Below are 26,761 nucleotides of genomic sequence, written 5' to 3' on the forward strand. Positions count from 1 at the left end.
GGAAAAACCATAGCCTTGACTAGACGGACCTTTGTTGGCAAAGTAATGTCTCTGCTTTTTAATATGCTGTCTAGGTTGGTCATAACTTTCCTTCCAAGGAGTAAGCGTCTTTTTAATTTCATGGCTGCAGTCACCATCTGCAGTGATTTTGGAGCCCAGAAAAATAAAGTCAGCCACTGTTTCCACTGTTTCCCCATCTATTTGCCATGAAGTGATGGGACCGGATGCCATGATCTTAGTTTTCTGAACGTTGAGCTTTAAGTCAACTTTTTCACTCCCTTCTTTCACTTTTAACAAGAGGCTCTTTAGCTCTTCTTCACTTTCTGCCATAAGGGTGGTGTCATCTACATATCTGAGGTTACTGATATTTCTCCCGGCCATCTTGATTCCAGCTTGTGCTTCCTCCAGCCCCATGTTTCTCATGATGTACTCTGCATATAAGTTAAATAAGCAGGGTGACAATATACAGCCTTGACATACTCCTTTTCCTATTTGGAGCCAGTCTGTTGTTCCATGTCCAGTTCTAACTGTTGTTTCCTGACCTGCATACAGGTTTCTCAAGAGGCAGGTCAGGTGGTCTGGTATTCCCATCTCTTTCAGAATTTTCCACAGTTTATTGTGATCCACACAGTCAAAGGCTTTGGCATAGTCAATAAAACAGAAATAGATGTTTCTCTGGAAATCCCTTGCTTTTTCGATGATCCAGCGGATGTTGGCAATTTGATCTCTGGTTCCTCTGCCTTTTCTAACTAACATAGTAGATAATTATTTGTGTACATCTGTGTTCACGTAACACTAGAGCATATCCATCTTTCTAGCTTATATTTTTATAATTTCTAATTGCTATGTAATAATCTTTTGAGTTCTTATATAATTGAACTATTTCTCCATTTTTTACTTTCACTTTCATTATTTCCGTTGTTTAGGGATAATACCGTTGTTATATCACTTTAGGGATAATACCGTTGTTATATCACTTTCCCTATACTTTAGATGGCTTACTAAATACTGATTTCCAGATCCGTGACAAAATTGACTTGAGCAAGAGTAAGAGAGGCTATACATTTTTTGTGGCAAGAGTGAATAGCCTTGTCTTCTCCAGACCCTAGGGGAAACTTTCAGTCTTTCCCCATTGAGTGTGATCATAGCTGTGGGTTTTTCATGTATTCCCTTCGTCATGTGAGGATGTTCCCTTCTCCTCCTATTTCCTTGAGTATTTTATCATGAACAGATGCTGGATTTTGTCAAATGCTTTTTGTGCATCTTTTGAAATGATTATGTTATTTTTAATTTTTATTCTATTAATATGATGTATTATCTTTTTGTTAAATGAATCAATCTTGTTTTCCTAGGATAAAGCTTAGTTAGTTGGTCATGATGTGTGATTCTTTTTGTATGTAATTGGATTCAATTCACTAGTTCTTTTCCTTTTCTTTCTGTCTGTGTCGGGCAGCTTGTGGGATCTTAGATCCCCTACCAGGTATTGAACCTCAGTCCAGGCATTGAAAATGCTGAACTGCCAGGGAAAGGCCCAGTTTGCTAGCATTTTGCTTGAGGATTTTTGTACCCATATTTCTAAGAAACATTGGTTTGTAGGGTTTTTTTGGTGTGTCATACTGCTTTATAAACTAGAAATAAATACATCTAGGCAGGAATGCATTGCCCCTTGTTCTCTGTTAGAAACTTTCTTCAGAGACAGACTACAGAGCCTTAGGAAAAAGTAATTTCTTTTTATTTAGATTTTGGGACCCACAATTACTGTTTTACTCTTTTGTTTGTACCCATAAAAGTACTTTTGCCAGATTAAAAAATCATCCTCAAAAACTTCTGAAGGTTATATGCAATTCAAAAGATTTCCAAAATATTTGAAACAGTGACAAACATTATTAGAATTGCTTAGTTTCTTTGTAATGAGACTGTTAAAAGAATATTTATTTGTGTAAAAATATAAAATTTTGTAGTGTTATGTCATAGGTCTCATATCCAGTAGTAACCTAGTAATAGTCTTGATTATTTGCATAATTTAAAGTCAAAAGTCATATCATTCATTAGAACTATCATCAAGAATTACTACATTTTATCAATAACACCAAATTCTACAGTTGCTTATGTGACTGGTTTTTACTGTTGCTATAGTATACCTAAAATATATATTAATGTCTTATAAATAATTTGTTACGGTTGGATGTTAATAAAGATGTCATGCAAGAGAAAAAACATACTTAATGTCACATAATCAACCATTCATAAACCTATGTATAATATAATAATGTATAAATCCTAACATTTTTCTTAAAATTGAAAATTCTGGAAATCACCCACTAATTATAGTCCTATCCAGTAGCAGCATAATTTTCCATAGAGGAGGGTACTTGCTATTTTGAAAAGCTAAAGCATTTTAACTAAGACTTGTTTCTTTCCATTATCCTAAACGTGTTATTTCATATAATATAGTTTCTTGTTACAGATTAATATTTTGGATTGTATAGTCTGTACTTTGCTGGGTTTGAAATATCTATAATAAATTTTTTTAATGTAACAGACTAAGTCAAAGAATTAAATCTTCTGACATGATATAATTTGAAAATAAAGGCATTGATAGAAGACAAGATTGCTGACTGGTTGATGGCCTAATAGCAGATGTTAGAGCAAGGTTAAAATTTTTGCTTGACACAGTTAATGAAAGAAAGCTGTTATATGATTCTTGGTTTAGTCAGCCTCTGAATAAATTATAATGAGAACATCTTGCAATTTTGTGGATATTAACATAAAGCTAGAGGAGAGGGACAGTGAATTGAGCCTGTGAATTAAAGTTTTTCTTTTTTTTATACTCTTGACTTCATGAAAATATCAGAGGACTGACTAAAAATCAGTGAACTTACACTATGGAATGAAAATATATTCTGTTTATTATTAGGTTAACTTTAGTATAACTTATGTACATAATATGTTATCTAGTAGATTTTTTTTTTTTTTTTTCCTAGTAGATGTTTTTATGCTAATTAATGACTCATTCTAAGAAAGCACTTCAGCCAGATGTAGCTATGATGAATATTGGGTATTTTTTGGTTTGTTTGTTTTTTGGTTTAATCCAGGAAGCTCTTAAGTTTTGTTGATCAAAATGGAGCTCATGCTGACTCCTTTTTGCATACCCATAAGTTAAAATATATTGTTTTTAGAGTAAGGGTGATTTTGTTTTGTGTTTTGCTGTCCTCTGGATGCATGATGTCATTTTTACTCCAAGAAAGAATAGCTATTTGTATTAATTACACTTACTTATGAGTCCTACTGTCTTATACCCCTTGACACCTTATTTAGTTCTCACAGGCATCCTACAATGTCAGTAGGTGTGATTGCTATTTTACAGATGACCAAAATACAGACTCTGAGGGGATGGAGTTATTCTGCCTGTCTTGGTCTCTCTCACTTCATAGCATAGTGTTTCTCAGAGTTAGATAAATCATTAATTTCAAATATTGAAAATCAAACCATTTTAAAAAAGAGAAATCCTTCTCAAGGGTTTATTTACTGGTTTTTCATGGGAGTGTTTTTTGGGCTACAGTAAGATGTGCTGTGATTTAAAATGAGTAAATATGTCAGATAATGCAAGACTCCAGAAATTCCATAAAATGAATCTTTTGACTCCTTAATAGCTTGTTTCACTGAAGAAAAATGAAGCAGCATTTATGTATCTCCTAAAAGGTATATGTTAAAAAAAAGTGAATAGAAGATGCCCATTAAAAGTAGATAATGTCACCCAGGGATAAAAGAACACATGTTATCAATTACTCTTTGAATTTTATTTCAGAAATACTGATCTCTGCTAATGTGTTATCAAATGCAAATGTTATAATTCAGTTTTTTAGCAGAAAATGTTATACTCAAATTTATGTCTCTAGTTTTATGTCTATAGCTTTCTTTGTTCTATACAAAAAACATCTATTTTTTTCATTTCCTTTATATAGTTTAGCTATTTAAAAAAAAACAAATGTGGTATGAATCTGAAGTAGTTTATAAATTGTTTGAATCTCCAGCTGCCTGAGTTTTTTAAACTGTATTTTGTCTCAAAGAATGTGAGGTTAAGTAAATAACTGAATCCCATGTTACAAAATTTCTTTCTCTGCTTTTGTAGAAAATGAGGATACACCCTACTTATAAGAGGAAGGTTATTTAAAAGGGAAGAGGAAAGGAAATAGTAAATATCCCCTGGAAGATTATTTCAGAAGTATCAGATTTGAGTTGAGGGGAAGTATATAGCCAAGGGAAATCACTTTCCTTCAGTAATATATTTAATTTCAGTAAGTTTAAAAAATTATGAGATCTTTGCCTCAGAGTTAATACACATTAAATTTTCTGTCTGTAGTTGACTTTGACCTCAATATCATGGTTACTTCAGGTCATATTTCACCTTATCTATTCATAGCTCATATATTTCAGGTTCAAGTTTCCAATTTTTAACAGTTTTTATTTTAAGAAAATCTACTCTTTTTCTAAGGTGCATATCCTTAACTTTGCTTAATCATCTTTCCCAGTGAAAAAATGTTGTTAATCCTTTTTAATTTATGAAGTGGGCAGATTGTAGCTAATATTTTCCGGCCTTCAAAGATGTCATATTAGCTTGTTATATATTAGCAAGCAATACTATATTAATAAGAGTGACCTCTCAGTATTGATTATATCTAGAAAAACAAACCTGGTGTATAAGTAGGGGGTTAGAGGTGGTCTTAGAACCATATCATCTTGCCAGTGAAGGGTCTAGTAAGAAGATTTTTGTGATATTGTGAAAGTTAATTTTACTTGAAATTGAAGTAGAGACTGCCTCATGTAGTTTTCCTTACGAGTGAGTATTGTTAAGAGTACATTGTTAGTGTCATGCTCTTTAAGGACAATTTGAGCAAAATGATGTCTACATTGATATGAGATGTTTATAAGCAAGTGTTTTTTCAGTAGTTTTAGGAAAGATCTTTTAGGAAAGATCTTCATACCTATTTTTGTTTTTCAAGGCTTCAAGAATGTAAAATATATGATATATAAATATATAAGATTAAGCTGTACTTTTTCTTTAATAAAATATTTCAGTGTCAGTTATTAACATCGACTTTATGGTGATAAAATCATGTGGAAGCACTTACTTAAAGGGACTCCTAGTTGATGAAGCAAGATATTAGTTCCCTGGTAGTAAAAATGTCGTGTCATAACTGTTTTTTGTTTCTTTGTTTCAGGTGCTGGTGTCCGTTCAGTCCCTTATATTAGTAGCGGAGCCGTATTTTAATGAACCAGGATATGAACGGTCTAGAGGCACTCCCAGTGGCACGCAGAGTTCTCGAGAATATGATGGCAACATTCGGCAAGCAACGGTTAAGTGGGCGATGCTGGAGCAAATCAGAAACCCTTCCCCGTGTTTTAAAGAAGTATGTTCAATGAAATTAATGAAATACTTTTTAAAGACACTATAGAATGTAGTTTATTAGTGTTATACTTGCATTTATATTTAGAGTATCTGTGGTGTAATTTACTCTTGTCTTTAATCATTAAAAATCAGTGGTAGTATAGTACAGATGAATTTTTTAAACCATTACTTCCGAAAAGACATCTGACTGTATTTTTGAACAGTTTTATTAATTCTTTATTTTTCATGGCTGCCATTCTACTAGCATAATGTCTGTGCCAGTTATGTTAATATATGCTAGAATATGTTACTAAAATAAGCCTCATAAAAATAGTTTGGTTTTTTAATATTATTATTAGAGGTTAAGATATTTTTCTTGGAAAAGGAAATGGCAGCCCACTCCTGTATCCTTGCCTGGGAAATCCCATGGACGATGGAGCCTGGTGGGCTACAGTCCATGGGGTGGCATAGAGTCGGACATGACTTAGCAACTGAACGGCAGCAGCAGTGAGATACTTCAGTAGTTATCTTGCAGATAGAAACTCTGCCCTTATACTAATATCTGTGAGCCAACATTGAAGAAAAAGATAGTTTTCTTTTCTTTGGGAAAAAGTTGGATTACTTTCTGAAACCTGTCTTGATACTGTGACATGCCTTTATTCTACCACATCCTGAAGTGTGGCTCTTTTCCTGGGTTTAGTTACCTCTCTTTAGTCTGCCTAAAATATGATTATATTTTTCACTTGTCATATCAGATTACTTCATCATATCTTAACACTATAACTCTGTCATGAAACATTTTTGTTCTTAGATTGTACTAGAAACCACAATACTTTAGAGGAAAAATTGGCATATTTACCTGACAGAAAATTGATCTTTAGTATCTTTAAAGATATTTAAAGTCTTCAAAGATCTTATAATATTTTTAAATTGATTGTTAATTTTGTTAAGCAAATATTGTGTTATTACTATGTAGCTATATGTATGAAGTTAAAAAGTGGCATCATTGAATCTATTGAAGGAGTATAAAAACGTTTCTTCCTTTTGTTATTACTAAATGATTTTGCACTTTGAATGACAAAGTTGGATATTTATTTTTGCAATTTTTGTATTCAAGGCTGTGGATAATTATTACTTTTCCTAATATTACAGGAAATACAAACATGCGTTTCTTTATATTCTGAAGCATAGTGTTCTGTCCCTTTTCAAGCTTGGGTAACTTACATTAAGTAACTCGTTTCAGAACCAATACGTAGGTATTGCACTAAGGTACTCTGAACCCAAGGAAAAACAAAACTCAGTTCCTGCCCATGAAAAACTTAACATTGCTCCTGTTTGTATCATAAACTAATTTCTCAGTGTCCTTAAGACTCAATGCATCCAGATACATAAACTACTTGACAACTCTACTAGAGTATATAATAACCACCTCAAACCTGAACACTGTAAAACTGCACTTCGATCCTTCCTTCCTTCCTTCTTTCAGTGAAAGCAGCATTTAAGCCCCAGACCTTAGCCACTTGTGGCTTTGTCCTTTTACTCACATACTGCTGCTGCTGCTAAGTCGCGTCAGTCGTGTCCGACTCTGTGCGACCCCATAGACGGCAGCCCACCAGGCTCCGCTGTCCCTGGGATTCTCCAGGCAAGAACACTGGAGTGGGCTGCCATTTCCTTCTCCAATGCGTGAAAGTGAAAAGTGAAAGTGAAGTCGCTCAATCGTGTCTTGACTCTTCGCGACCCCATGCAGCCCACCAGGCTCCTCCGTTCATGGGATTTTCCAGGCAAGAGTACTGGAGTGGGGTGCCATTGCCTTCTCTGTACTCACATACTACATTCAGTCTATTCATTGAATCTTGCTCTGTGCTTATCATGGCTCTTCATGTTAGGTTGTTTCTTACTCATTTTGTATCCTTGTACGCATCAAACTCAATAACTTACTGGTGAGTTTAATAACATCCATTCCCAGGCTTTCCTAATGATTTTTCCGTTTTAAGTGTTGTCTTTTCTTTAGGGGAGACAAGCTCATTGGGCAGTGTAGTAAGTAGCTCACACAGAATACAGAATAATAATTCCCAAATGACCTATTTTCTAGCTTAACTTTGTCCAAAACAGACTTTTATTACCCACACAGAAATTTTAGTTTTCCAAAGAGAGAAGTTTAAAAACTTGAAATGTAAAGTATATTTATCACATGGAGATAAGCTTCATAAAATAAAATCTTGTTTATTAAGTTATCCAGAAGACAAAATTAATAGTGCCTGTTTTAGGGCTGGGTACTGATTTTTATGCAAATACCTGTGATTTAGAATCTCTTTACCCATCCCGATGTTGTTTGAGTTCTCTTTGAAAGATAGAAATTGACAAGTTTTTCTGTTTTCAGTACTTTTTCTCCTAGTTATTCATTTATTTACCTTTACTTCTGATTCTGTTGTGCTCTAGATATTTTACGTTCTCTGGATAAGATTAACTAATGAAATGTCTGAGTGGGATAGGACATTACTTTTTGCTCTAGAACCTGGCTGTTTGAACATACATCATCTGATGCTATAATCCTGGTTCTTCCCCGTTGTTAATAATAATGTACAGTTCACCACACTGAGTCTCTGGAGACAAAAAAAAAAATTGCCGTATCTTTTAAAAGTTATTTCTTTGTAATGCCACATATGCTGTCTTTTAACTTCTGACCTGGTCACCTTGTGTCCTCTGGCGGGGTTTACCCTTAAGGTCATACACAAGCACTTTTACTTGAAGAGAGTGGAGATCATGGCGCAGTGTGAGGAGTGGATCGCCGACGTCCAGCAATACAGCAGCGACAAGCGGGTGGGCAGGACCATGTCTCACCACGCGGCGGCGCTCAAGGTGAGTCGCCCGCCCTCCCTGGAGCCTTGCCGGCGCTCTAAAAGAGGTGTATGTTCCTAACAGAACTGTGACCACTAGCAAGAAACGTTAAATGTATTAAGTTCAGAGGCTCCCCAAAGTCTACAGAGAAGATATGTTCCTTTTGATAATGAATTGGCAGTTCCTCAAATTAAAAATGAGTATAGGAACTGAGCCAGTAGAGCTTCACAGAGTTGTTTGAAAATGATGGCGAGGTACTGCACTGTGTTCCTCTGGGCCTCTTCCTTTGCAGAATTTTGATACTTGCAATAGTGAGGGAGATGGTAGAGCCCCTGACAGCTGATTGGTGTGGTAGTTCGTGTCTGTGATACAAATCTGTTTGGGAGGAAGTGAGCTGTTGTTTTCGACTTGGGTGTTCAGAGAATGGAAGTGTAGAACATGATGGTTTGGGAGTGAGTGGATTTTTTTTTTCTTTTTTTGGATGTGGGAATCATAGCTTCAACAGCCACTCTTTCTTCCCTGCTTTGGGATATCTGCTCGCCTCTGTTCCTTTTATTCTCCGTTGATTATGATTATCTCTACTGGCTCCTTTCCTTCTAACTTTAAAAAGTATCTTCACTTAAAATGATTAGATGATGATAATGATAAGGGTTTATTAGTTTTTTATTGGTGAATTTTTTAAATATTCCTGTTTCTTCAGGTTACACACAGAAATATTTACGAATGTAAAACCATGTGATATCTGAGGCTTGCTTCAAAATAAAACAAGAAAAGTGGTGGGACTATAGATGAAGGAAGACTAGCCATGAGTTGTAAATGTTGAAGTAGACTCAAGGGAGTTTTATTTTATTTTATATTCTGCCTACTTCTGTGTATGTTTGAGATTTTCCATTTTATATAAAAACCTTTAAAAAGAACTTTTTCTCCTTAACATCTGCATCTTACTAAGATAGTTTTATCTTGCCCCATTTATAAAAATGTTTTTGCCTTTTTACTACCAAACTAGAGCTCTTAATACTTTTGCCTCTGTTTTTAAATAACCCTCTCACCAAAGAGCATTTTGCAGTTGAATTTCCATTCTGTGAAAGTTACCAACTCTCTGATTCTTAAAAGCCAGTGAGTGACCCTGGCTTCCCCTCTACAGACTCATCCCCCCTTCAGGCCTTTACAGATGTTGCTTTTCATCTGCTGTGCTGGCTCATTTCCATTCAATTTTCATCTTAAATTTTGCTTCATGGAACCTGCCTTGACTTTTAAATTGGATGATTTCAGTATAATCTCTTGTAACACCGTACCTACCTGTTAAAAACTGTCACAACGCTGATCTAATGTTTGTGTTCCCCCTGTACTTTGCACCTCTGGACTGTCTTTTCACTTGTTTCTTCTAGTGCAGACTTTTAAAAGTTGTCTGCTCTTAGCTTTCTCAAAGTTGTATTACTGGCATATTATTTGGATATCCTGTCTTTCTAACTTTCTGTATTTACTTAATTTTAAACACTTCTCTCTGTCTTAAAATCTTCAGATTATATTTATACCCCCCTTCATCTAGCTCACCCATCTGTTCAGTGCTGCCTTCATACAGAAATTTCCCTCCCCATTTTTGTTTCTAGTGCCCATAGCTCAGTCTTCCTGTCCTCCCACTCCCACCCTTGCAGTTTTTTCTGTAGCACATAACCAGATGGGTATCTTCCCAAGTGTGTTTAGATATGTCTTTCCCTGACACAAAAACTCAGTGGCTGAAGTCCAGCGTCTTTGGCTTTGCTGCTTCAGTTGGTATGTTGCTTTTATCTCAGATTCTCATTGTCTTTTGTTTCTGTGTCATCTTGATTTTAAAATCTTTATCTCTGAATCAGTCTACATTTTCATCATCTGAGATATACTTTTGCTGCTGAATGCTAATTGAGAAAAGCATGCAGCTGCTCTGTTTAATTTCACAATGAAGGCATAGTATTCCCACCTTAACTGGGCCTCCATAATTGTCAATTTTGTTTTTTCTTCTTTTTTTTTTTTTGTTTTTGTTTTTGTTTTTTCTTCTTTAGCTAATGTTTTCTCCTATTGCTCACTGTAGAAGGGAAATTGGGGCTAGAAAAATTTTAAGTTGCCAGCATGTAAATATACTTTGAAGCCTTAACAAATGGCTGTAAATGTATAGTTGTCTTATCTTGCTTATGTATATAATAAGCATACATATTACATTTGGCTGGAATGTAGGCTCTTTTAAGTCAGAGATCATATAGTTGGTCCTCTGTATCCACAGGGGATTAGTTCCAGGATCCCCTGCAAATACCAAGATTCACAGATGCTCAAGTCCCTTAGAGAAAATGGCATTGTATAGTCGGTCTCTATCCAGCTGTATCTTCCTTATTTTACTCATTGCTTTTTACATTATTACTGTTGAACACAGTGCCTTGTTCTAAGAATGTTGGTTAATTTTCAGCGTCAGCTATTTACACGCCTAATTTTCAAAGTCCTTAGTGTGAGATTTGAGATCCTTTGTCTCTCACTGCTGCTGCTAAGTCACTTCAGTTGTGTTCAACTCTGAGCGACCCCATAGACGGCAGCCCACCAGGCTCCCCCGTCCCTGGGATTCTCCAGGCAAAAACAGTGGAGTGGGTTGCCATTTCCTTCTCCAGCGCATGAAAGTGAAAAGTGAAAGTGAAGTCTCTCAGTCGTGTCTGACTCTTAGCGACCTCATGGACTGCAGCCCACCAGGCTCCTCTGTCCATGGAATTTTCCAGGCAAGAGTACTGGAGTGGGGTGCCTTTGCCTTCTCCTATCTCCCACTAGAAAGTTATAAACTAAAGCTTAATGTTTGTAAACAACCAACCACTCTCTATTAACATCTCTATATCCTTCCATACATGGCAGTATCGGGTAATACAAAGTTAGGTACTCTCTCTAGATCTATTTTCTTCATTTTTTTACATTTTTAAAAATTCTGATGATGAAATTATCTCTAAGGTATATTCCAAGCATGACATGAGATAATGAGTATGAAACATTTCAAGCGTTCTGTATAAGGCCTAGTACCTGAGAAATACTGTTTTCATTCATTAAAATAGCAGTGGGTTTATATTAATTTATGGACTGTTTTTCTCAAAAATGTTTAGTCAGAGGCAGCGTGTATCACAAGTTAAGATACTCTCTTTAACTTGAAACTGTGTATTGCAAATGACCGGTGTCCTCTAAGCCATTAATAATGCAGTTTCTGTTACAGAGGTTGGGGTCATGCTACTCAGGTACTCAGGGCTTATCAGCAACATCAGATATTTTGAGATAGAGGTTTGTGCCAGTTTTGTTCACTTGCCTGTTAGAGTAGCTAGCTTAAGGAAGATCCACAGTAAATATTGGTAGACCCAGTTCTTTGGATTTTGTTTTAAACTGATTTCCTCCCTTCAGTGATGATGTGCTAGAATCCTAGGGTTTGCAGTTCTAACATCACTCCTTCTCCCCTGCACAGCGTCACACTGCTCAGCTCCGAGAAGAGCTGCTCAAACTTCCCTGTCCTGAAGGCTTGGACCCTGATGCCGATGATTCCTCGGAGATGTGCAGCGCCACAGCGGGTGCTGAGGAGACTCTAATGCATGATCAGGTCAAACCCAGCAGCAGTAAAGAGCTCCCCAGTGACTTCAAATTATGAGCTGCGTTGACATGGACATCATAGACACAAAGGCTTTGAAGCACAAGCCAAATATGTCAATATTTGTATGTAAGAAACTAATTATGTAATAGGTAATGAAACTGAAACTATACTACACCCTTAAGGAGATCCAGTTTAATTCAAGGTGATCTTTTATTTACCTGTACAAGAGTGTAAACTTTTGTGTGCTTTTATTTTTCAATTGTGAGAACCACTGATTGGTATGTTCAACAAATTTGTGTATACAAAGAAATGGAGAAATCACTGATTATATAAGGGAAACTACCTTAGGAAAGAATGTTTACTGAATGTTTGTTTTCTTTTTTTTTTTTTACTGTAGAGTGAAGGGTTGTTAACAAAGAATATATATTGGTCATTCTTACAACTACTATTTAAAGTCAGCAACTTTTCACTGAATTTGATAGATTTTATGTTTGGCCATATCTTCATGCTCATATTTGATTTCTGAAGACCTCCTCCATACACTTCAATAAAAGTTAAATGGACATACTCCCTCTTTTTTGATTTACTGGTACATTTTTTAAATGATAAATCTGCCATAAAATGCATTATAGCTGAAGACTTGCACTTGTATGGATGAATTTATTACATTCAACATATTTAATTTTATGCTTTCTAAAATTCTAAGATGCAGAAAAATAAATGAACATGATTTTATTCTATGCCAATATTTGGGCCTGTGAATGTATCTGTTATTTGAATTTAAGTCTATGAAAAAGAATGGTCAATCTGAAAAGTCACTCTAAACTGAATTTTCCTTAAAGGGCTCCTGTCTTCCTGGACTATCTGGTTCTATTACTAACTTCACATGTATGTATTAAACATGAGGCTCTGTAGAGCAGAGAGGATGGACCTCTCTGGTGCTGTACTTGCCATATAGGCTCATTTTCATGCAAATTCTTCCTAGAGCCAAATAAATAAAGACTTAGGTGTATTAGTATGTCTTGTTTCTAAAACAGTTTGCCATGGTGTGAAATGCTATTTCTATAAGGAATTGGACACTTTCAAGAGCTACTTATGGGAAAGGAAAGGATATATATATATATATTTTTTAGACCAGTTATCAAAACCTAAGATGATTCTGGACAGTGTCTCTACAAAATAAACTGGCCTGTGAAAACCCTGAATCTGGAGCTGACCAGGAGGAGAAGCTGTATCCTCAACAGTGAGTTCATCTGTGAAGGAACAGGAAAAGTAGGGATCGTGATACTCTCGCAGCAAGCTCCAGAGCCCCGTAAAGTGAATGAATTGTGTGACCAGGAAATCAGAGTTTCCAAAACACCTAACTTTAGGTCTAGTGAATTACACCAAGCATGACAGAATCAAGTTAGTTTATGAGAAAGAAGTGTCAGTTAAATGTTACCTGCGGACATGCTCACTTATATCTCAGTATAAAGTTATCAGCGATAAATGATAAAAGGACAGTCACCAGTCCTCTAGGCTTTTTTTTTTTTTGGTCTGTTACGGTCCTGTCAGGGATAGATAATAAAAGCTTCTATCCTAGTATTTGTTTATCTCCAATTTTGGAGTTTATTTTTGATCATTAAAATAAGTAAGTAAATAAGTGAAAGTCACTCAGTTGTGTCCGACTATTTGCAACCCCATGGATTGTAGCCTACCAGGCTCCTCTCTATGGAATTCTCCAGGCAAGAATATTGGAGTGGGTATCTGTTCCCTTCTCCAGGGAATCTTCACAACCCAGGGATCAAACCCAGGTCTCCCACATCACAGGTGAATTCTTTACCAGCTGAGCCACAAGGAAAGACCTATCAAGTAGGGTCATTTTCCCCATTTCACACCATTAGTCCTCAGAAAGCTTTATAAAAGCAAACAGTATCAGTACTATAAGTTTGAATTCATGTTTTTGTAAAAACCAAGGCCTAACATCTGAATTTGAGAGTTTAGTCTATTTTGGCTCCTTCTGGAATCTAGACTTTCTGCCAACAAATGTTTGAGCATTCACTTTGTACTAGGTGTAGGTTCCTGCACTTGAGGATTAAGTGACAAACGTGAAAACATAATGTCAATGAAGGATGGTAAGTTCTCTGATACTCTTATTGACGGGATACCATTAGGAGCACAGAGGAGGGACACTTAACCTCAGGCAAAACGTTAATGATTTGATCATGAACAGCTTCCTACAAAAGACCCTAAGTCGTAAAGGATGAGAGTAAATAAGTTAGCCAGGCAGAAGTTATTCCAGACACCAGGGAGCAAAAGGAGATCTTGAGTTAATGGTAGCATGTTCAATGCTATTAGATTTTAAGAGGCAAAGTTGGGATTGTTAAATGGGTAGTCTTGGGCTGTGGTGTGGGGAAGCTAGGAGAGATTGGGTCACGGAAGAACTTGTTTGTCCTGTTGAGGAGCTTTGACATCCCATTGGTGATGGAGGGCTGTCCAGTAGCCTTAATTAGAGGAGCAGCCCGGGCGGATCATGTTTCAAGAAGATCATTCTGCCAGCTGTTGGGTGGCAAGGAAGTCAGTTGAGAGCCCACAGTAGAGTCCAGGTGGTAGGCGTCATTGAGGACAGTGAAGGGATGGGGAGAAAGCAACAAGTGACAGAACTGGGGGAAATAGATACTTTTTGGTATGAGCATAAGTTAAGGATGTTTCCAGGCTGAGGAGAAGGGTAAATGGGGAGGCCTTGGAGAAGGCTGGAGCAGATGCCAACAGACACAGGGTGGCCTTGGTCCAAGAGCATGTGCAGAAATCAGCAAAGCCAACTGGTCAGTTCATGAAACTATTAACTCATGAAGTTGTGATCTTGAAGAGAAGTACAAAAAGTAAACTGCTTAGACAACATTCTCGCATTTAGATCAGTATCTCTGAAATCAAACGTAGAAGGTACTGTAAACATTTTTTCTTTGATGTCCTATAATTGGATTTGTTTAGGGTAAGATGAATGAGGTGAAACATTTTAGTCATTGTGTCCAACTGTGGTGAAGGGTCGGTTACCCTTCTTTCCATTGGAGACCAGTACTTTCTAAAACACAATGAAGATGTTGCAGCATCGAACCACTGCTTACTCACTTTCTGTACTTAGCCTGCTGCCGACGGTCACAGTCTGTGGACTCTGGCTTGAGCGCCCCTGTGCTGAATAATTCATATGACAGTTGGTCCCTCGTTAGGCATTGCTAACTGCTTATTTATTCCTTAAACCAAAGCTAGTTATTTAGTAGACAGATTTCTACAGTTGCGCTTTTTTTCACCATATTATATAGTTTTCCACAATTTAATGCAGAGTTAATACTCTGGTATGTCCATGAGACTGGTTAGACCAAAAGATCCCAAGATAGAAACAGACAGGCCTGCTGAATCAGCCTAGAGATGGGAACAGACCAAGCTGCAGACCTTGGTGGAGCTGTATACTCGGGGCTGAAGCGGCAGCCGGGGCACAGAAGGACTGCATTGAGGAGCGGCTACACCAAAGATGGTCAGGACGTGGCAAGGCCTAGGTTCACTGGGTGTGGTTGCAGTAATAGTGATAGTCATACTCCAATGAGTGGAAAATAATGAAAAATACAAAACATGACATTAAACACTTAATTTTCTGGTATCTTCCCTTTTATTTTCTGTACTTTTCTATATAATTGGTATATTGTATGTTCAATTTTATCACCTTTTTAACATATTACATACTTTTTATCATAAAATTAATGGCTTCATAATATGGATGTACTTAGCCTCTTACTGTTGGACATTCAGGTTATTTCTGTTTTGCTAATTATAAATAATCCTCTAATGAACATGGTCTATATCTTTTATTTCCTTATGATAAAGCCTAGAATTACCAGGTCAAAAGGTTTGATATATAATGACTTTCCAGAGTCAGTGATATATACTGCTTTTCAGAGAGGTTGTATTGATTCACACTTGTAGCTTCAGTTAATGTTCCCATTCCCTGGCCAGCATAGGCAATTATAATTTTTTAATCAGAATATTTACCTATCTTCATTCAACATGCTTTAGTCTGCCTTTTATTCAATATTGTTTATACTTACTAGCCATTTGAATTTCTGTTTTGTTAATGATCAGTTTATACCTTTTCCCCATTTTTTTATGTATTGTCTTTGGATATTTTAATATAAATGAGCTACTTGTGTGATAGAATGTTAATTTTTATCATATTTGTCTATATTTTTTCTAGATGGCCCTTTAACTTAATTTTTCTCATAGAAGTTTTAAATTATCATGAAATCATCTATTGATCTTTTCCTTTGTAATTTTAATTGCTTTTTACTCTTTTTTTTTAAGAGCTCCCCTCTGCAAAGACAAAAGAATCATATATTTTCTAATTGGAATTGATTCTGGTGTTGGTATAAACCAGGCTGGACCTAAATTAGAACGGGCTTAAAAGCTCCCTGCTTCCCACCATAGGAGTCCAGCAGGGCGGTAAGAGTGTAGGGGTCACTTGTTTGAGTTTTAAGGGTGTAAACCAGTTTGAAAGGAAGCTCTTTCCTTTTTTCTCTTCCTTGCTCTCAGCTTCTAGTCTTCTGCTTCTTCAAACTAAAGGAGCTGTGCTGAGCCCTCTGAACTTACGCATCTCCTGGACAGAAGAGGTACCCTCTGGCCTTCTTCCCCTAGCCCCTGGATGATGGACTTCACCAAAAAACGGGTTTTTCTTTGCTTTCCTCTACACGTGTCCCTCCTCAGGTTACACCAGCTGTGTTTTCCAGTGCAGGAAGAGATTGTGTCAGGCCACCATTCTGATGGTGAGTTAGTTTCACTAACCTGGTGCTTCTCCAGGGAGGGAATGCCCAATCCAGCTGTGTCAGCTGCAGGCTGCCCTGGGCCACTGGAAGGCCCAGGTCCCGGGATAAGCACCTCTGCCTGCTGGCGTTCCTGGGAGGGTGATTTGACCCTCTCCACCTCCCTGGCCTCTTCTCTTTTCCAAGGGATAGGTCACAAGGATAGGTACCAATCTCCCTCAAACTCACCACCCCCGCTCCCCTCCTGTTCCTTGTTACTGCTTTTCTCTAACCTTTCCATGGGTTTTGTTCTTTGGTTTATCTCTCTTTACCTCGAGCCCCAGAGCACCTCCCATTTCCCTGGAGTCATTTTCATTATTTATAGGGACAAGCTAGAGCTCCTTTATCATGTCGGTGCCCCTTTTCTACAAGTGATTATTCTTGTTATCTTAGCTCTAACCATATAAGGTTTTTTGACCAGTTGGCCCCTATAATTTCTCTGAAGCAAAGAGTAAGCACTGGCTACTGAATTAAAGGATATGCTTTATTTGGCAGTGTTTCTTCAATGTGTGCCATGTTATTGAGATAATGCCCCTAAATCACAGTTTTAACATTTTCAATATTTGTACAAAAATGAAGATTTATAATTATCAAGGAATAATCTAACTGGACTCTAACATGCTGATAATCTTCCTGTGTTTGTCCTCTATTACCTATAGAGATTTATCTATAGTTTTGGTATTCTGATATCTAAATCAGCTATTAGTCTGATCCTCCATAAGAGCTACAGTACATTCTGTCTGGAAGCAAATCCTGAAATTGTAGGTGTTGTGTCCCATAGAATAAATAATTCTAATAATGATTCCAAAACATCAGTCATAGCTTAGGACATAGGCTCATTAGAGAGTCTTACTACTTGAATGCATCTCTTAAACCAATGTGAAAGTTCATTTCGCTTCAAGCTCTTTATACCCTCAAAAACACTTATCTTTTATTATCTTCCCCACACACACTGGCAATTCCTCTTTTTTTCTTAAGAATAGAATAGTGAACTTGCTTTCCTTTTTGCTTTTCAGCTAACTTTAAAATTGTTCACTATAAGATTTTATGTTCTGCGGTCGGGCATTGGATAGATCAGGTGGCATTACATCAACAAGAATTACTGTCCCATTATTATGGACAGTTCTCCCCAGGAGCTGGAGGCAGGACACGATATTGTCGGCGCTGATGTCTTGAAGCGGCGTCATTGGGCCGATTCTGGACACGCGTCTTTGTTTTCTTAGGCAGTGTGGATCAGTGGTTCTTTCAAAGGGCCTTCTGCTTGTAATCTGTACCACTATCCTTATGTGTAGGCTCCCAATCCCTTGTTTACTTTCTGTCTGGAAGTTACTAACTATACACTGAATTTTTTTAACTGGCAATTTCATGTATTATTATTTTTTTCCATGTATTATTTCTGATTGAATTCAATAATTCATGTTTGAGCCCATTTGTAGAAGAGGATATTAGGCTTCCTTTTCCTTCGGTCTACTCTAGGATATTGGCCAAAACTTTCTTAAAGTCGTTTTAAAATCTTTACTTATTTCATGATTTTGAATCTTTAGGTTAATCCAACCTTAACAGAAAGACTTCTGAACTTACTTTATGTAGTGTATTTTTTATTTTTAAATTTTACATAGAAGCTTTGTTTAAATCTTTTTTTTTAAAATCCCACTATTCGTAAAAATTTTTTTTCCATCTTACAGGATTCTAACAGTTAATTGAATCAATTGGTACAGGTCCAGTGTTATAACCTGCTTTAAATATCTTATTCCTTTATCTGTTTTCTTGAAGTTAGTGAAAATCCTTAATTATAGCCCTCTACTTGATTCTTGAGGGTAGTTTTAACTATTATACAAATCTGATTTCCTGTCCTAGCCATTTTCTGATGTAATTGCTTTTTTTGTTTGACTGGGTTTTTTTTGTTTGTTTGTTTTTACATTTTTTTTTTTTTGGTATTACACAAAAGTAAATTATTTACATTGAGAAAAGAGACCCTAATCAAGGAATAACAAAATTCAGAAAAAAATTTTTAATTAATTAATTGACATACATCTTTATAATAATTTTTCCTTACATGTTTTGACTGAAATTAAAAAAAAATTTTTTCTTGGCTGTAACCTTTTGATTACCTCTTTATAGAACCATAATTTTTGTAATATTTCCTAAGACTGAATAGGGAGAGAACTCATTATTCCTACATGGTTGAACAAAGTATATTATTGATGGTAGGGATGCATAAACATACAACTTCTACCCATGGCTGATTCATGTCAATGTATGGCAAAAACCACTACAATATTATAAAGTAATTAGCCTCCAGTTAAAAAAAAAAAAACAACTTCTCCCATGGACATATACGCTGTTCATAGTATTCCAACAGGTTTGTGGCCCACCAGAACATAAATTTTGTATTCTATGGTTTCCATCAAAAAAGAAAAGAGGGGTGAGAGGTGGGAAGGGGGTTCAAGAGGGCGGGAAGATATGTATACCTATGGCTGATTCATCTTGATGTATGGCAGGATCCAACACAACATTGTAAAGAAATTATCCTCCAATTAAAAATAAATTCTTTTTTAAAAAAATTATGATGGATTTATAGTGATATCCATTCTCAGTGTGAAAATCAAGTATATTCCTGGTAGGAGTGGATTTCCATTTTGGCCAGGAATTGATGAGGATTGAATCTTCTCACAATGTTACATTAGTCTGATTACTGAAGAATTTTACATAGCTTCTGGTTGTGTGCATTTCAAATCTTGTTTTTCTTCCCTTATCTACCTATTTCTGGTGTTGAGAATCACAGGAGTCATTCATTCATTTCATTCTAAGATCACCAGCCTTCATTTTTGTTTCACGGTAGGTCAGTACCAAGGCTGTAGGAATATTCTTGGAAGCCATTCCTACACTGGAGTGGTTAGCAATAGCCACAGAAATGACTGCATACTATATAAATCTATCTCACTAAACCAAAGTTAAACACGTCCCCAACTGAGCTTCCTGGATTCCCCAGATTCCCACAGCCACCCCAGAGCTACCTGCTTAGAGAGGAAGTGTATCTGAGTGGACGACAGATTGAAGCTAACTAATTGACATGGCAGCATCTTCCTATTTTGGCTGTGCAGCTTGTGGGATCTTAGTTCCCTAACAAGGACTGAGCCCAAGCTGCCTAAAATGGAAGTGCCGAGTCCTAATCTCTGAACCACCAAGGAATTACTGAAGGTAACATTGTTTTTAAAGTTGTATTAAGAAATATTTCACATACCAAACAGTTTACCCATTTGAGGTATACAATTCAGTGGTATGTGTGTGACCATCGCCACAGTTAATTTTAGAACATTTTCATCATCTCAAGAAGAAACCCCATATCTTTTAGCCATCACTGTCCTCTCGCCTTGTTCCCTCACCAGCCCTAAGCAATCATTAACCTACTTTTCTATCACTTTTGCAGACGTTATGCAGTCTGAGGATCAGGTTGTTAGGACTACATTGTTAGGACCCTACCCAGAGCCTTGAGAGGGGCCGTAAACCTTAAGCTGCATTAGCTTTGTGGTTTATCTGCCTCTGTACCTTTATTCTGCCAAAATCTGTACATGTGGTTCCCTGTTGTTCACACAATTGATTGGATCTACTAACTAGAGTATGTGAATTTTTTGTGAAAACTCTGGGGATAAGGAGGAGTTCATTTGGAAAATTAGGTAAAGCTGGGTAAAGCAAAAGAGTAACCCAAGGAGTTGGGAATGTTACAAAGTCTTTTAGACTGTCTTGGAGTTTGAATTGTTTTTTTGGGGGCGGGGAGGGAGGCCTCACTTTTTCAATAAAAGAAGCCAGTGTTGTCTACGTGGTGTTTTGTCTCCTAATTTTTTCCAGAATGCCTCTTAAGCATATTAACTTATTCTTCATGACATTTCAAAAGCTCCCCATGATGCCATTGTTATTCTAAGTTTTAAAAGATTAAATTAAAATTTTTTTTTCCATTTATCAAAGAAAATTCAAGAGTTAGGATTCTGGTATAGCACCATATAAGAGGCAGAAATTCCTCCAAGAAGAAGTTTAGACTTTGACAGAGACAAAGCCATGACATACTGAGAAGAAACCAGTGCAGTTGGTTGATAACAGTATCTCACATTTTCCTTTTCCTTTGTCAGAGCTACACCAGTCACTTTGAATGAGGGCCCACCCTAATGACCTTATTTTACTTTAATTCTTTAGAGACCTTGTCCCCAAATACAATCACATTTTGAGGGGGTTCTAACTGGGGGGTAAAACTACAACATAGGAATTTGGAAGGCCTACCACAATTCAGCCCATAACATATAGTGAGGTGTTGATGTAAATAATAAAACAGTTTACAATAGGAGTAGGAAAGAGTTTTATTTGAGCCAAACTGAAGACCATTGCTTGGGATACACAGATTCAAGAAGCACTTGAATTGTGTTCACTGGACTACAAAATGGGGGAGACTTTTACAGGCAAAAATTGAAATGCTGCCTAAGTTGTTAAATATTAGGATTGGAGCTGGCAAGAACAGTGCAAGGACTGATTGGGGTCCAAAATGATTGCATATTTACAAGGGGGAACTTAAGACCATATGGTTGCATCTGGTAGCTGCTTCTGATAATTTTTTGAAAGTAGCTGGTGGTGTCCTTATGTTGGATGCAGTTCAGAAAATTCAGATTCTCAGTTGATGTAGGAACATGTCTGAAACCACACCCATAGTGGCCACCTGGCTTTACTTTGAATGCCTGAACCACAGTTAACTCCATTTTTATTTTTGTTGTTCAGTTGCTAAATCATGTCGGCCTCTTTGCGACCCTATGGACTGCAGCACACCAGGCAGGCTTTCCTGTTCTTACCTCCTGGAGTTTGCCCAAGTTCATGGCCATTGAGTCGGTGGTTCTATCTAACCATTTCATTGTCTGCCGGCCCCTTCTCATTTGCCTTCAATCTTTGCCAGCATCAGTGTCTTCTCCAATGGGTTGACTCTTCACATGTGGTGGCCAAAGTATTGGAACTTCAGCTTCAGCATCAGTCCTCCCAATGAATATTCAGGGTTGATTTTGATTTTCAAGTGATCTTACCTATGTCATCAGAGGGAAAGTCGTGCTGGCCAGGCACAGTCTCTCCCAGCAGAGCGCAGTGTTGATCTTACATGGGTTTGTGGCAGTGTGGAGTTCAGGGTCTGGAAGATTTTCTGAGGAATCAGGAATTGACGTCACCTGAGGTATGACTACCTAGCTGGCACTCTTGGTGGTTAGTTGGCACTCAGAGGTGTGTTTATTTTGAATCGATCCCTGCTAACAACAGGCTAACACTGATTGGATGGCTTACCAAGGTCTATTCTGTGAAACAAATTTTCATTAATTGAGTAAACAGGTTTAGTGACTGGCAGAAGAGCCAGCCATTCTTTCCCTAAGTTTTTGGGGATGTTATTCTCAAAAGTGGCTCTCATATGTCCCAATGTTCTTCTAAAGTGGCCAAACATCTCTTAGTTCTAAATAAGGGAATTTGTGTCACTTTCTGACTGATTGACAGATTTATACTCTGAATCCAAGTCAGTGATATTTTGTTGAGCAACAGGGCTTGGAGTCATCCTGGTTCCTCAGATCACTAGTTGGGTGGCCTCAGACAAGCCACATGACTTCTCTGAGACTCAGTTTCTTGTCTGTAAGGAAACAATAACTGTCTCTCTGTGTCGTTAGAAGTATCAACAGCATAACTTAGGGGAACTGCCTAGCACACTATGCGTGGTACACACCAGTTCATAGTTCTTGTCCCTGGCTTATTAGACTCACCTGGAGACCTTTAAATACTCCTGAGAATAGGAGTCTCCCCACTTGCTAGAACTTCTGATTTAATTAGGGTCAATTCCAAGCAGATGATTACAAAAGTCCCAACGTAGTTCTGATAGCCAGCCTGATTCGAGAAGCATTAGTAACTGCTCCCAAGAGCGGTGATGCTCTCTGAATCCACTCTGTTCTGTCTCCATTAGTTTTCCCCCTGAACTTGATGGCCTTCCCAATTTTTCTCCCATAAGCCTGAGAAGAAAAAGCCCTCCCTGTGCCATATATGTACAACTTTTGATAGGATGTCTATGGCTCTGATATATCTCTAAAAAGGCTATCTTTTTTTTTTTCAGTTAAGGGAAAACTGGTATATAACATTATATGTCTCAGGTATACAGTATTTAATTCGACATCTGTATACTCTGCCAAGTGATCACCCCCCAAAGTCATTACCACCTGTCAGCACGCAATTGAACCCTTCCCCCCGCACCTTAACCTCTTTCCCCTCTGGTAAACACCAATCTGTTCTCTGCATCTATGAGTTTGTTTTTCTTGTGTTTCTTTATTTGTTTAGATTCTGCATATGAATGAAATCTTGTATTTGTTTTTCTCTGTCTGACTTCACTTAGTATAATATCCTCAAGTTCCATCTGTGTTGTCACAAATGAAAAGACTTCCCTTTTTTAAAATATTCAAGTGGTATTCTAATTATATATATATGTGTGTGTGTGTATATATATATATACATCACATCTTTTTTATCCATTCATCCATTTGATGGACACTTGTTTCCATATTTTGGAGATTATAAATAATGCTGCCGTGAACATAGGGAGTCTGTATATCTTTTCAAATTAATGTTTTAGTGTTCTTTGGATAAACACCCAGAAGTGAAATAGCTGAATCATATGGTAGTCCTATTTTCAATGTTTTGGGAATCTCTCTACTGTTTTCCATAATGGCCGCACCAATTTACATTCCCACCAATAGTGCACAACGGTTTCCTTTTCTCCACATCCTCTACCATACTATTGTATTGTATACAATACAATATACTTGTATACTTGCATACAATACAAGTATACAATACTTGCTATTTCTTGTCTTTTTGATAGTAGCCATTTCAAGAGGTGTGAGTTGATATCTCATTATCATTTTGATTTGCATTTCCCTGATGATTAGTGATGCTGAACATGTTTTCATGTGCCAGTTGGCTATGTGTGTGTCTTCTTTGCAAAAAGCTATATTCAGAACCTCTGCCCATTTTTTTAAATTGGTTTGCTTTTTGTTGTTGAGTTGTATGAGCCTTTATATATTTTGCACATTAATCCTTTGTCAAGTATATGGTTTGTAAATATGTTTTCCCATACAGTAGATTGCCTTTTCATTTTCATGATGGTTTCCTTCACTGTGTATAAGCTTTCTAGTTTGGTGTAATCTCATTTATTTATTGTTGTATCTGTTTCTTTTGCTTTTGGAGTCAGATCCATAAAACATTGCTAAGATCAATGTCAATGGTTGTAGTGGTGGTGTAGTTGCTAAGTCGTGTCTGACTCTTGTGACCGCATGGACTGTAGCCTGCCAGACTCCTCTGTCCATAGGATTCTCTAGGCAAGAATACTGGAGTGGGTTGCCATTTTCTTCTCTAGGGCATCTTCCCGACCCAGGAATCAAACCCAGGTCTCCTGCATTGCAGGCAGATTCTTGACCAACTGAGCTAGGAGGGAAACTGTGTTAGGGGGTTTACTGCTTTTGCTTTCTCCAGGAATTTTATGGTTTCAGGTTTTAAATTCAAGCCTTTAAGCCATTTTGAGTCAATTTTTGTGTGTGGTGTAAGATAGTGGTCTAGTTCCATTGTTTCGTATGTGACTGTCCATTTTTTCCAATACCATTTATCAAAGAGACTGTCCTCTCTATTGGATCTTCTTGACTCCTCTGTTGTAAACTAATGGTCTGTATACATGGGTTTATTTCTTGGTTCTCAGTTCTGTTCCATTAATCTATGTGTCTGTTTTTTATGTAAAGTGGCTATCTTTCTTTTTTTTTGTATGTGAAGTGAATACCATCTTAATACATGAAAGTAGATGTTACATTGATCATGTGGATAAGAGAAGTGTCTTCAGATACAAAAGTGGAATTCAGAAGACAGGGAGACTGGAAGGTAACTTGTTCCAGACTGTAAAAGGACAATCACACAGAAGTCTGCCTATAACATTTATAGGGTTGTGAAATACATGCTATAATACTTATTTGAGAAATATATCTTTATAGCAAAAATATGTGTTAAACTATATGTTTATATAAGTGCTATTCATCAGAATAATTAATTAAAATAACTTAGTGGGCATTGGAAAGGCTAGTAATGTTTGAAGAGGGCTTCCAAGGTGGCACTAGTGGCAAAGAACCCACCTACCAATGCAAGAGACACAGAAATGAAGCTTTGATCCTTGGGTCAGGAAGATCCCCTGGAGGAGGGCATGGCAGCCCACGCCAGTATTCTTGCCTGGCTAACATTATGGACAGAGGGACCTGGTAGGCTACAGTCCATAGTGTTGCAAAGAGTTGGACACAACTGAAGTGACTTAGCAGGCATGCAATGTTGGCTAAGTAATGAAATAAAGATATACATAATAAACATTATATGTTTATTCCATAAAATATATTTATCTTGCCTTTACTTCTATAAAATCATCAATTATGTTTTAATACTTATATGAGTTTCTGAAGATGCTCTACAAAATTACCACAAACTTGGTAGCTTAAAGCAACAGATGACTGGGGACTTTTCTGGTGGTCCAGTGGTTAAGAATCCAACTTGTAATGCAGGGCACACAGTTTCGATCCCTGGTTGGGGAACTAAGATCCCACATGCTCTGGGGAAAGATCCCACAGTGCAAGCCTTGGTGCAGACAAAATAAATAAGTAATTTTTTTTAAAAGCAACAAATATATTCACTCACAGTTCTGAAGACCGTGAGTCCAAAATCAAGGTGTCAGCAGGACTGCTCTCTCTTTAAAGGCTCTAGGTGAGAATCCATTCTTTGTCTTTTCCAGTTTCTGGTGACTGCCAGCATTTGTTGGCTTGTGGATGCATCACTCCAACCTCTGCCTCCATCCTCACATATCTTTCTTGTGTGTGTGTGTGTGTGTAAAATCTCCCTCTGCCTTTCTCTTATAAGGATACTTATAAGTGCCATCTCTTAGAACGGGACTTTGAACCCATCGGGTTCATTTTAAAATCCTTTTTCCAAATCAGGTAACAGGGATTAAGACTTGATATCTTTGGGGCAACTAGTTAGCCCACTATAGTAATCAAAGATTTCCTGCTTCTATTAACACTAATTGACTAAAGGATTATAAAAATATATTTTTATTTGAAGTATATAAAGTTTAAATGCATTGTTGGCCAGAAACAAATAGACTGCCAGATAGTTCTTCCAGCAAAGATAGGTTTATTCAGGATCATCAGAGAAGTGCATTTTGGTACCCACAACCATGGCAAGTCATGTGTAAGTTCCCCTTTCTGATCTCGGAGCTCTATTGAATTGAAATATCTATTTGTTAACTTCTTACATTTCCTTCTGTTGATCAAGATCTTTCTCTGAAAGTCTCCCTAATCAACAGTCAGTTTTTCTAGTTTCAGTGGGGTTTTGGTCCTCTATGACAAGAAGGAGCTTTCCTGGGTGTAGAGCCTCATGTCAGAGGGAGAGTGAAGAGATTGGACCTTCCTCTAGTTGCAGGGAGCACGGGCTTCTCTCTAGCTGTAGTGCGTGGGCTTCTCATTCTGGGGGCTTCTCTTGTCAAGCAGGGCCTTGTCTCTCGTCAAGTAGGGAGTGGGGGTCCAGTAGCATGGGCTTAGTTGCTCCATGCCATGTGGAATCTTCCCAGACCAGGGATCACACCCGTGTCCCCCTGCATTGGCGTCAGTTTCTTAACCACTTGATCACCAGTTAAGTCCAGACAGAGTCCTTGTATGGAATTCACTGGACTCCTCTTCGATGGGTCTCTAATTCCCTGAAATGGTACCTCAGTGTTGGTAGTAAGGGCCCCCGTGCTTTGGCAGGACCGATTAAGGCTTTCATCAGGTAGTCTGGAGGGTTCTGACCTAAAAAGGTTTAGGAATCAAAGCTGCAGTCTTTCCTACAGGGCAGCTGGGCAAGACCTCTTCCACCGGCCCCTTGGGTGGGCGGTGCAGGATGACTCCACGCCCTTCACTCCTTCCACAGATCAAGGATACGCTTCTGGGGGCGGGACTGAGGGGGACCAAGGCCCCTCCCCCAAGTCCCGCCCCTTCCCCAAGCTTGGGGCGGGGCATCTTCACTGGGCATGCTCGGTACTAAGGGCTCGCGTTGGTCTCCTAA

The 26,761-nt window shown here is 37.6% G+C and overlaps 1 protein-coding gene across 9 annotated transcripts in view; it reads left to right on the top strand.

Annotated features, from left to right (window-relative positions):
• Positions 1–12,558, top strand: part of BIRC6 (baculoviral IAP repeat containing 6) — a 210,366-nt gene extending 197,808 nt beyond the window's left edge. For all 9 annotated transcript variants that reach the window (XM_043468279.1, XM_043468278.1, XM_043468284.1 and 6 more), the window contains 3 exons: positions 5,223–5,411; positions 8,114–8,248; positions 11,688–12,558. In XM_043468279.1, the coding sequence (XP_043324214.1) occupies positions 5,223–5,411; positions 8,114–8,248; positions 11,688–11,867 (504 nt within the window). In that variant the 3' untranslated portion in view covers positions 11,868–12,558. The remainder of the gene's footprint in view (positions 1–5,222; positions 5,412–8,113; positions 8,249–11,687) is intronic.
• The last annotated feature ends 14,203 nt before the right edge of the window (positions 12,559–26,761 follow it).

This window comes from Cervus canadensis, chromosome 5, assembly GCF_019320065.1.
Source record: "Cervus canadensis isolate Bull #8, Minnesota chromosome 5, ASM1932006v1, whole genome shotgun sequence".
Lineage (NCBI taxonomy): Eukaryota > Metazoa > Chordata > Mammalia > Artiodactyla > Cervidae > Cervus > Cervus canadensis.